General features: G+C 41.9%; 1 protein-coding gene across 1 annotated transcript in view; it reads right to left on the bottom strand.

Moving 5' to 3' along the window:
- The window catches only part of LOC111977925 (cGMP-dependent protein kinase 1-like), a 193,314-nt gene extending 180,580 nt beyond the window's left edge, over nucleotides 1–12,734 (bottom strand). The window contains exon 1 of the mRNA XM_070448500.1: nucleotides 12,277–12,734. Coding sequence (XP_070304601.1) covers nucleotides 12,277–12,536 — 260 coding nt within the window. The 5' untranslated portion in view covers nucleotides 12,537–12,734. The remainder of the gene's footprint in view (nucleotides 1–12,276) is intronic.
- Nucleotides 12,735–12,967: the final 233 nt, after the last annotated feature.

Genomic DNA, 12,967 nt, shown 5'->3' on the forward strand with positions numbered 1-12,967 from the left:
GTTCTGTCTCCTAGAGATTAACGTACTTTGGTGCGAAAAGTGGCCAAATCAATCCCAGAACAACAGCAAAGGACCTTGTGAAGATGCTGGAGGAAACAGGTACAAAAATATCTATATCCACAGTAAAACAAGTTCTATCTCGACATAACCTGAAAGGCAGCTCAGCAAGGAAATGCAACTGCTCCAAAACCGCCATAAAAAAGCCAGACTATGGGTTGCAACTGCACATGGGAAAAAGATCGTACTTTTTGAGGAAATATACTCTGGCTGATTAAATAAAAATAGAACTGTGTGGCCGTAATGACCATCGTTATGTTGAAGGAAAAAGGGAGTGCTTGCAAGCCGAAGAACACCATCACAACCGAGAAGCACGGCGGGTGGCAGCATCATGTTGTGGGGTGCTTTGCGCAGGAGGGTCTGGTGCACTTCACAAAATAGATGGCATCACGAGGTAGGAAAATTATGTGGATATATTGAGGCAATATCTGAAGACACAGTCAGGAAATTAAAGCTTGGTCGCAAATGGTTCTTCCAAATGGACAATGACCCCAAGGACACTTCCAAAGTTGTGGCAAAGACTTAAGGACAACAAAGTCAAAGTATTGGAGTGGCCATCACAAAGCACTGACCTCAATCCTATAAAAAATGTGTGGGCAGAATGAAAAAGCGTGTGCGAGCAAGGAGGCCTACAAACCTGACTCAGTGACGAGCTCTGTCAGTAGGAATGGGCCAAAATCACCCAACTTATTGTGGGAAGCTTGTGGAAGGCTACCCGAAACGTTTGACCCAAGTTAAACAATTTAAAGACAATGCTACCAAATACTAATTGAGTGTATGTAAACTTCTGACCCAGGGAATGTGATGAAAGAAATTACTCTTTACTATTATTCTGACATTTCACATTCTTAAAATAAAGTGGTGATCCTAACTGACCTAAGACAGGGAATTATACTCTGATTAAATGTCAGAATTGTGAAAAACTGAGTTTAAATGTATTTGGCTAAGGTGTATGTAAACTTCTGACTTCAACTGTATGTAATAAGGTACTCTGGTCAGATGAGACTACAATTGAGCTTTTTGGCCATCAAGGAAATATTTATGTCAGGCGCAAACCCAAAACCTCTCATCACCCAAAATCACCATCCCCGCAGTGGAGCATGGTGGTGGCAGCATCATGCTGTGGGGATGTTTTTCATCGGCAGGGACTGGGGAACTGGTCAGAATTGAAGGAATGATGGATGGCGCTAAATACAGGGAAATTCTTGAGGGAAACGTGTTTCAGTCTTACAGAAACTTGAGACTGGGACGGAGGTTCACCTTCCAGCAGGACAATGACCTGCTAAAGCAGGTCATTGACTGCTAAAGCATCACTCTAGTGGTTTAAGGGGAAACATTTAAATGTCTTGGAATGGCCTAATCAAAGCCTAGACTTCAATCCAATTGAAAATCTGTGGAATGACTAAAAGATTTCTGTACACCAGCGGAACCCATCCAACTTGAAGGAGCTGGAGCAGTATTGCCTTGAAGAATGGGTAAAAACCCCAGTGGCTAGAAGTGCCAAGCTTATAGAGACATACAGTGGTTCCTCCTTTAAAAGTTGCGAGCTTGCACCGCGGGACTTAGAGGTACCCAGCGTCACGGCTTCAATGCTCCCGACCACCACAAGGGGGAGTTAGAGCACTTATTATACATTTGGGTCCAAAGGTTTTTATATGACCAATCATATCGAGTGGTTCCAATGATGAATTTTGACACGAGCCACCCGTGGTGTTCTTCAACAAAGATGGCTGACAAAACATTAAGGTGGAACCKAATGTAAGTAGTTATAACATCATAACAAGTGAAGCAAAACAATTACAATTGAGAGGAATATGTTAGTTAATGTAGAGACAAACGTTTGTGCATATTTTTTGGTCATAAAATTAATTTATGAAAATCGCTATTTAGCAAGTTATCGGACTAGCTAACATTGGCCAGCTAGCTAGTGTTCGGAGAATTAATTTGTAATTCGTGTTGTTTAATGTTTTAGGGACTCCTGAGAAAACCAGTAAACCAGGCTGTCGTCTTGTGAAAAAGTGGATGTAAAGAATCTAGCTAGCTAAAGCATTTACTGCAAATTGAATGTACAATTGTGTAAGCTTGCCTTGCAATGCAGCTGAAGTAACATAGCTAACTAACTATTTACTTGCTTTTTGTGTAGTGGAGGATAAAAATAACTGTATGCCTATGGATGTGTAACTAGGTTCACTATGTAGCCGATCTGTGTATGGACCCTAAAACGTTTGGTATGAATATTAGTTCAGAACCTCTCTATAAACCTCAGCTATCATAGTTGTTGTATCAACTTCAAGTCTGAATGGCATTAATGAAGCCTACGGATAGATTAGAATATAATAACTTTATTGTGCCAAGGATACAAGTCCTATATACATGTACTGTAGTTATTACCATGCATGAGATTCCCACATTGTAGCCTGTACACTGAATATATTCACTGATCATGTACTCTTCCTTGGCAAATAAAGGTGTGGTTCAGGTATGAATCTCTGAGACATTATTTTTCAGTCATATCAAACTCCATTATTTGAATGATGCTGTGTCTGCATGTATGTTTTACAATTATACACTTCAATGGTGTTTACCACTCCTGTTCCTGGGACATCGATGATTATGTAACCGGTGTGAAATGGCTAGCTAGTTAGCAGGGTGTCGCTAATAGCATTTCAATTGGTGACGTCACTCGCTCTGAGACCTTGAAGTAGTTTTTCCCCCTGCTCTGCAAGGGCCGTGGCTTTTGTGGAGTGATGGGTAACGATGCTTCGTGGGTGTCAGTTGTTGATGTGTGCAGAGGGTCCCTGGTTCGAGCCCAGGTAGGGGCGAGGAGAGGGACGGAAGCTATACTGTTACAATTACACATTGTAACTATGCAATAGACTAGAAACATGACTGATTTGTAATTCCTATAAACATAAAAAAATGACAGGACAGTTTTCAATAAGATACTTAATTTTAACCAGTGGAGAATGTGAAATGCTTTATTGAAAGAAGTTCATTATCCAGGTGTTATAAATACATAATACATGTATTATAATTATGATAGTTGTAATATTATATTATAAATACAAGTTCAATCTGTACTTCAATGCACATATGGTGTGCATTATAAAACAAGGAAGAAAGACGAGTTGGGGAGAGGTGTAGAAGACAGAATGGAAAAGAGGTAAGAACAGAGGCAGACAGTATATGATTAATGAATTACAGTGCTACCCTAATATTCTCTCAGTTCATCACAATTGCGGTGTCTCCTAACCAGCATTGGGCCCCCAGATGCCCCAAAGTTTATCTTAAGAGTGGGTGAGGTGACGATGATGGGACTGGCTTACTCTCTCACATCAAAACATACTTGAACACGAGAGACAGATTGATAGAGAGAGAGCATGGAAGAGGGAAAGGAACGAGATGGGAACAACAACAATTTGTTGCAAGTTGGGGAGGGGGGCTAATAGCTGAGCAAAGGAATAGTCTAATAGCCGAGCTAGGTGTGAAAACCACCCCTCCTATCACAGACCAGATTTTCCCTAACGACCAAGGGGTAGCTTGCTACTCAATGTAATAAAGTAATGACTTTTCAAAGAAGTTACCTTACACATTATGTTGGCTGACAATGTGTTTGCTACGCTGTCCTTATGAACCACATACCGGTACATACTGCTGTAATGATATGCTATGTTAGCTAGCTACCCAACGTTAGTAGTTATACATCAAACTTGCCAGTATATTAACTATAGGCTATCTAACTACCCAACGTTTATTGACTTGATTATTCCCGTCATTCTTCGCTTAGCTAAATGGTATGGTCGTTGTGCGTTCTCAATGGACGTTCGGGTGCTTTCGTAAATTCGCTCTGGCTATAGGCTGGACAATAGAACAATTCAAAATTCACCCAAGGCTGAAAAACAGCTTAAGAACATTGGCTAAGCTGGAACACTAGCGCGAGCCCATATCAAATTAATGGAATCGAACGTTCGCAGAGCGTGTTTTGACTGAATTGATGCTTAGAATTCCATTTTGTCTAAATGCCACAAACAATTTTGCCCTTTTTATTTTACCACTACAATCTGTTCGTCGGACAAAACTGGAAAAAAACAACTTGTGTAGAAAGTAAACATCCGCACCTCGATGGTGTCAACTGTGCTTATGTCTGCATAATGAGAAAGTAGGGAAAAAATAAACATTTCTGACTATTTCTGGTCTAGCGATCGATGACAAATGAGCTCACTGCTCAGACTTATATAATTACAAAGAGGAGATTCTCCTGATTAAAATGATGTCCGACTTGAAACAAAACTAAATATACACAGTGAGATATTTGGCCAAATAGAACGGCATGCCTCTCCATAGGAAAACAATGGGGGGAGCTCAGCGTCCCAAAGGCAAAAAGTATTTTGGGGCTAGCATTTGATGACAACCSAGCTAGCTGCCCAGACTTACATAATTAGAAAGAGGAGATTCTCATGATTAAAATGACATCCGACCTGAAAAAAATCTAATTATACACATTGCGAGATATTTGGTGAAATAGACAGACATGCCTATATTCCCCCCATAGGAAAAAATGGGAAGACTGCACAGTTCCAATATAATTTTTGGGTTGATTACATTTTAACTATAACACAACGTGAGCATGTATCATTGCCAACAATAGCAAAGCAGGCATTGTGACGTTTAACAATAAGCTGGGAATAGAACTTTCGGAAGGCGAATTGGTGCCACGGTGCTCAATAGAACTAAAAGGAGCTGGCATGATGAAAAATGCACTAAAATAAGGAATGTTTTTTTGCGATTCTTTCAAAACGACGGCAAGCAGCTGGGAAATATGGTCATTATGAAACTGGGCTCCACGGCGGATGCATTGAACTTGTTTTTATCAGAAAAGAACGTTGTTAAAAATGTAATGTGTCCAGCCTACTATCTACACGGATTTCAGAGCACTCTCGTGTGTACCAGAGCCCAGAATAATTAATTTACGAGCGCTCAACACCCGTTGTATATGGCCGGTGTCAGTAAAAGTCGGGGAAAAAGCGTCATTAAATTGTTTCCAGCAGCACATTTACAGTCACCAACGCTCTGGTTAACACGAAAACTGCCTTACCAGCTCAGCTAGGGGGAGTAAAATGGTCAGAGTGGTCTCATTTGTGTCTGGAAGTAGRTAGAAAGCTAGCCAACGTTAGCTTGGGTGCTTGCCTGCCGTTGTAAGGCCAGAACACTCAAATAAACCCTACTCCTCGGCCCGAACGTCCAGTGTGCGCTCCGAGAGCGAAATGGTCTGAATTTACAAACTGACGATGCACTGAATTTATGAGCGTCACGTTGTACAGTGCCATATTTTCTGTTCCATCCTAACGGAAACCCAGAGGGTTTTTCATTTTTCATGGAATATTAAAACCATAATATGAATCAAATGAATTAAGCAAGTAACGTTACCAGTCAAAAGTTTGGACACACCTACTCATTCCAAGATTTTTCTTTATTTTTAGTATTTTCTACATTGTAGAATAATAGTGAAGACATCACAACTATGAAAAAACACTGGTCTCCCACGTGCCCTGCATTCTGCAGTACAGAAATGGCCTGCTCTCCCTTAAGTAAGGTATTAGGCACTTTCCCATGTTTACTACAGTATGTATTGTAGACTGCACAGTAGCCCAATAAACAAATAAACACATTTCGTGAATAAAATAATGATAAAAAATAATCTTTCAAAATGCAGATGTTGATTTAGTAATTCCCACGAATTACAATGGGAATAAATATCACTGATTTACAGAAATATTGGAACAAAGTTGTCTAATGAAGGCAAACCATTTAGAATCCTCCAATCCTGTAGACTATACTATCAAATGCTTCTCAAAGATCCCCTCTGGGGGTCAAACTAGCATTAACTTGCAGTAACAGAAAGAATGGCTGAGAATTAAATGACGTGCCACAGAATGCTGCAGCAGCACGCAAGGTGTGCCGCAGTATGACACAACTTTTAAAGGAGAAACCACTGTACCCCAAGAGACTTGCAGCTGTAATTGCTGCAAAAGGTGGCGCTACAAAGTATTGGCTTTGGGTGGGTGAATAGTTATGGACGCTCAAGTTTTCAGTTTTTTTGTCTTATTTATTGTTTGTTTCGCAATAAAAATATTTTGGATCTTCAAAGTAGGAGGCATGTTGTGTAAATCAAATGATACAAACCCCCCAAAAATCCATTTAAATTCCAGGTTGTAAGGCAACAAAATAGGAAAAAATGCCAAGGGGGTGAATACTTTCGCAAGCCACTGTAAATGCCTTTTATGCTCGCTTCGAGGCAAGCAACACTAAAGGATGCATGAGAGCACAAGCTGTTCCAGACGATTGTGTGATCACACTCTCCATAGCTGATTTGATCAAGACCTTTAAACAGGTCAACATTCACAAAACCGCGGGCCAGACGGATTACCAGGATGTGTACTCAAAGCATGCGCAGACAACTGGCAAGTGTCTTCACTGACATTCTCAACCTCTCCCTGACCGAGTCTATAATACCTACAGACCACCATAGTCCCTGTGCCCAAGAAGTGAAGGTAACCTGCCTAAATGATTACCACCCGTAGCACTCACGTCGGTAGCAATGAAGTGCTTTGAAAGGCTGGTCATGTCTCACATCAACACCATCATGCCAGAAACCCAAGACCCACTCCAATTCGCATACCGCCTCAACAGATCCACACAGCCCTTTCCCACCTGAACAAAAGGAACACCGATGTGAGAATGCTGTTCATTGACTACAGCTCAGCATTCAACACCATAGTTCCCACAAAGCTCATCACTAAGCTAGATCCTGGACTTCCTGATGGGCCGCCCCCAGGTGGTAAGGGTAGGCAACATCACATCTGCCACGCTGATCCTCAACACTGGGGCCCATCAGGGGTGCGTGCTTAGTCCCCTCCTGTACTCCCTGTTCCCCCACAACTGCGTGTCCAAGCACGACTCCAACACTATCATTAAGTTTGCTGATGACACAACAGTGGTAGGCCTGATCACTGACAACGATGAGACAGCCTATAGGGAGGAGGTTAGAAATCTGGCAGTGTGGTGCCAAGACAACAACCTATCCATCAATATGAGCAAGACAAAGGAGCCGGTCGTGGACCATAGGAAAAGAAGGGCCGAACAAGCCCCCATTAACATCGACAGGGCTGAAGTGGAGCGGGTCAAGTTTCAAGTTCCTTGGTGTCCACATCCCCAACAAACTATCATGGTCCAAACACCCCAAGACAATTGTGAAGAGGGCACGACAACATGTTATTTCATAGTTTTGATGTCTTCACTATTATTCTACAATGTAGAAAATAGTAAAAATAAAGAAAAACCCTTGAATGAGTAGGTGTGTCCAAACTTTTGACTGGTACTGTATGTAAATTGTAAAGTCTTTTGTCTGTATATCTCTGACCCTTGGCACTTCATACTCCTTTACCCTAACCGGGCACTCCGAAGGAATTGGGAATGAGGTTGCCATCACAATTACAACATCGTACACCCTCAGATTCCTCAACAATATTCCTTCGGCACACACTTGATACATGTCCATACCTTTTGTAATTCTGGCAAAACAACGGCTTGGACACAAAAGCTCTCACCGCATATCTAACATATCCCATTTTCACATGTAAAAGCAGAAACTCTTCATCAAACATCAATAATACCGACAGGCTTTCTTCTTTTCCCCCATCCACTACACGGTTCAGCCGGCATGCTCCAACTACTCCTGGTATGCTCCTCATAAATCACAAGGCCTCCACATCCAACGCAACACCAGAGATGAGACCTTTTAACAGTGCTCTGCTACAAAAATCTAAACTCTCCAGTCGATAGTTAGTCGATCCTTATTGCCTTTTCCATCTGCTCTTTCGACACACAAGAAATCAAAACAAAACCACTTCTGGTCACTCTGACCATCTCCACCTTTCCCAATGCATCCTTTACCATCCTTGATACTTCAAATGCATCTCCCAAAAAAAGCATCATTGTTAGTGAACCTTACTCCAACCAAAAACCTATTCTCATTAACAACGTTTGCCTTTTTGTTAAATTTTTCTTCATCACTGTCCTCCACTCTTCAGCCAAACTGCAAGGATCCACTCTCTCCACCAATCTCACTCCCACTGGGCCAGAATCATCCTTTACATCCTCGGAACAAGTCCCAAARGCGGCAGTCCTCACCGCGGATACTTCAGGCTCCTGTAAGTTTCCATCTTCGAGCTACTAGAGCACGTATCCCTAATTTACACTTGTTGCCAACCTTCCTTACCCCCCGCATCCCTCTACACTCAACTCCTTCTTGACTGTCATCACTACACCTGCCACCACAATTGAATCACCCTCACCTTTGTCATATTCAATGTCCTTCTCTAGCTCTTCCAGAAGTTCTGTGCAAACCTCCACTCCATATTCACTAAGGACATATTTCACTTTCCTTCTGTTTCCCTTGTCCGCCATCTTCTCCTTCACCAAGTCTTCCTGAAGGTTTGTACAATCCCCCACTTTATATTTATTCATAACATGTTCCAGTTTCTTCCTTTTTCCCCTTGTCCTCCATCTTCAAAGATAACCAGTTTACCCTTCCCACCCTCCTTCCCCGGTTGGTGTCAGCTCGAATGTTGTCATTAAAACATTGTTTGATTGGTTGACAAGATGAACTCTGCTCATTGGTCAACCATGCGCGGCGACCGCTCAAGACTTCAGCTAATATTTTGCCACATCGAGCGCCGAGCCAGCAACACCGCTCACGGGAGTGASCACCACAAACCGTGCCTCTTGCAAAACTCCTTGCGTTTTTCTGCCCTAATCCAATTGAAGTCTGAGACCTTCGCCGCTTATCGCGGCCCGTCTATAATCACCTTTGATGTTAAATCAAAATGCAGTGATGTGTGATATTGTAAGATCAAAGGACAGTGGTCACTAGAAACGCCAGTGGCATTATCGTCACTAACGACAAGCAATTAGCCTACATGAGCTTTTTATTCTTAATTTAAAGGTAGGGTCAAGGCTAAGTTCAAGGTTGGGGTTAGTGGTTAGAATCACATGTGGTAAGAAAGTGCTGTAGCTCTGTCCATAGCCAGTCACCAGACAGTATGATGACTTGAAAAAAAGATCAAAACTGCCCTCTTGTGGTTGTATGTGATAACAGTGACTGTGCAGTTAGGGAGAATATCTGAAGACTAATAGAATGTCTGGTTCCTCACACYCTTATTGATCAATGAAACTCAGAAACCAGTGATCTAGAGAAATGCCATTATTGTACCTTAATCATGCTTAACTATAATATATATCATAATAATAATAATATATGCCATTTAGCAGATGCTTTTATCCATAACGACGTAGTCATGCGCGCATGCATTTAACATACAAGTGGTCCCGGGAATCTAACCTACTATCCTAGTGTTGCAAGCGCCATACTAATTGAAGCTACAGAGGACAGCAAACTGTGACCACAAACATTGTCTGAAGGATCCTTCTATGTGTTTTCAAAAGGTCTGGATAGGAGAGTTTGTGTTGCCGAACCACTCAACAGCTGTTTATACAATGCTTTTACAGCTCAATTATCACACTGTAAGTCTGGCTATGATACGGTGACAGTGATATATAATATTGGCTGTAATAATGTGGCAATGAGAGCTGGCTTGAAGATCAAGAGCCTGAACCTTTTAGTGGGTGCTTTAGGGACAACAAAGTTTAAACAACTCTGACATGATTTGGTAAAACGAGAATGCTAATCACTTCTGCAAGGGGAACAGTTTAAGAGGCAAGTTTATACTCTTTTCCCTTTTAGCTTGAGATGTAATTCGTGAGATAAGGTATTAGTATTAAACAAAATACTTTCCCGGAGACCTCATTACACAAACCTACTGATCTATGAGGCATTCTAGGTCCAGGATTTTTTCCTGACCAAGTGATTTGACCAGGAAAACATGCCCTGCATCCCGATACTTCCCTTTCCTGGATTTAAAAAGGACTGGTATAAACCATGTAGTGGATGGAAACTCAGTCTACCCCTTTTTTAAACCAATACTTTTACATTTGTGGAGAGTAGGGCACTGATCACATAAACTCCTGGCCCTGGGCATTGCTTAAATCTACTGACAATGAACCATTAGGTACACTTCCACTCCTAAATAAAGGTCAATAGGTCAACTTTCAACAACGAGATAAGTACATCCCCTTCTTATCCTCCATCCCTCCCAGCCTCCCTGTGCCCTTTAAACCACCTCTGTGTTGGAGACAGGCTTAAATTTCACCTCGCTATACTTCCAGCTCAGCCCTTTCCCATGGCGATCAATAGGAACAGGATCCATTGCTTCATGGTTCTGTAATCCGATGATCAGGAGGCTGTCCGTTGGTGCCTGGTTCTGACACGAATTGAGGTCACTATGTCTCAATGTCTCTGACCCCTAGCAGAGCCACGAGCAGGTGCACAACCAGATCCATTAAATAATGACACGCATCCCATTCTTTAACCAGGAATCAAGACATGCCATCCTTTTCATCAGCTGCCTGTGGCCTTGGACCACCACTGTACTAGTAGCCTTAAAGGGATCATTTTCCATAGAAAGAGAACAAATACCAGAGGACATTAAATGAATTATTTTGCACCTTAATGGCATTACTCTTTATGGATAATGACATTGTCTTCGAACAGATGGTGTCATGCTAAACCGACTGTCTTGGAACTCATTTAAAAAAATTAAGATTTTGTTTGTCCACGTGACACTAGTTCCTAACTTCATAAAATCACTGCGCTCTCCCATGACTCACTATGGAACACCAGCAGGGCTGGAAACATAATTTGAAAAATTTCTAAATTTCCGACAGATCATTATGGCCTGACATAACAGTAGAACACTGAATTATTAATAACACTCTTATAATCTTCTCCTTGTATAGTTATTTTAGTGCTATCTGGTTACCTGACAATCAGCTCATATTGGCCTTTTACTGTGTGTGCAGTGGGTACAGTTTCTAATCTAATTCAGACCCTGTGTGTGTGTGTGTTGTGTGTGTGTGGTGTGTGTGTGTGTGTGTGTGTGTGTGTGTGTGTGTGTGTGTGTGTGTGTGTGTGTGTGTGTGTGTGTGTGTGTGTGTGTGTGTGTGTGTTGTGTGTGTGTGTGTGGTGCGTGTGAAAAATGTCTGTCTAGACAGGATAAGCAGCCGTTTGAAAAGGTCACCACCCATACCATACTGTTTTAGTCACAGAGAACAAAGCTGTCAGGGAAGATGAGTTGCTGTGTCAATCTCACAGGAAAAAACGTTAAAGTTAAATGGAAATTACAGTGAAATCCACAGTGAAGACTTTATGAATGGGCTTGTGTTGAGTTAAAGGAAACCTAATTGATCACACTACATACTGTAAATGGCCATTTTGGTGTTTTTTGTGCATGACTTGATCTACCATTGTTAAATCATCAGGAATATATTTGAATCTTTTGATAAACACTTTTTCTGAAGTGTATGTTTAGTAACTCATTAGGCCGGATACCATTGACTCAATCTGATTAGGCCTAAAGATGAGGCATTCATTACCTTAAAAAATAACAGCTCTGTATCCATTCATTTCCTCTGTGTTTACTTTCATGATGTGACATCTGTAATCAAATTTCATCCAGTTACCAGGCCAAGGGAGTCGGTCCTACAAAGAATGAACCCTAATCATTTAGAACATCCAACACTGAAGCTACAAAGGTGCAACGGAAGGTGATAAGGAGAGGATACGGTCAAAAAAGCTTTTTCTAATGGAGTATTAAATATCCTCAGACGTATACTTCGAGCGCTTAGCATCCAGCTACTAAAAGCCAATAATGCTTCTTGCTTCCTCCACTTTACCTCCGCTGGGAATGCAATGATGGATCGGATCAATAAACTCCTTTTGGAAGCCTGTCTTTGAGCTACGTCATCGGCCCCAAGAATGAACGCCCTCGCACTGCCCCATTCATGAAAGCGCGTCTCCATCTCCACAGTAGAACTAGTGGTCAGCCCTGTTGTCATTGTGAATGATTGACATTCAATGGCCTGACATCACACCTATCTGTTTAAAGTAGTCTAATCGCAACTCAAACCATTAGGCTACATTTTTGTTCTATATGTTTTCTATAGCCTACCTCATCAACTGCACACGATGGATAAACAGACATATTTTGCTGTATAAAAACCCTAAATAATTTGACATCAATAACACCAGGTTCAAACTCTTACCAGTCGGACTTGTCATATTTCCGAAAGGCTTGCCTCGACAGGTCTTGGTAGTTTTGAGGCTCTGCCGATATGCCTTGCGCCCGAGTCCTGGTCCTCGGTCCAATAAGTTGAGCGCTGGGCAAAACGGACTGACATTTGTGCAGTTTCCTCTTCAGTTCTTGGATCTCGTCCTCCCTGTCCGCCAGACGCATCTCCAAGTCTCGTATCCTCTCCTCCTTCAACATTAAAATCTTGGAAAAATCCTCCTCCAGGTCACTCATTTTGAAATCTGCGGAAACTTCACCGTTGTTAACTCTCGATAAACACAACTCCTATATTTAAGCAGTGGTCAGAATTCCGTTGTTTCCAATGCATAAACGGGCTCCACCGTGCATATTGAGAACGATCCCTTTGCAATCCACGTGTTTGTTTCGGTTGGTGCTGAAGGGAGGGGATTTAAATCGGTGTTTAAACAGCCGAGCGGGCGGTTGATAGATCCGCAGCGCTGGTCCGCTGGGCTGCTGGTCCACAGACATATATCCTGACCCTCCAGGGACCTATTGATGATCCTTCATTTAGAAACCAATACAGCAGTCTTCCTCTTTGGGGAGGCAAGCCATATGCTGGACAGAAACATAGCCTACTAGACTGTCATAGTGTGGAAGATTGTAGCTTTGGGAAAACAACATCAGTAGTCTGTGTATTGGTTAGA

Source organism: Salvelinus sp. IW2-2015, linkage group LG18 (assembly GCF_002910315.2).
Source record: "Salvelinus sp. IW2-2015 linkage group LG18, ASM291031v2, whole genome shotgun sequence".
Classification (NCBI taxonomy): Eukaryota; Metazoa; Chordata; class Actinopteri; order Salmoniformes; family Salmonidae; genus Salvelinus; species Salvelinus sp. IW2-2015.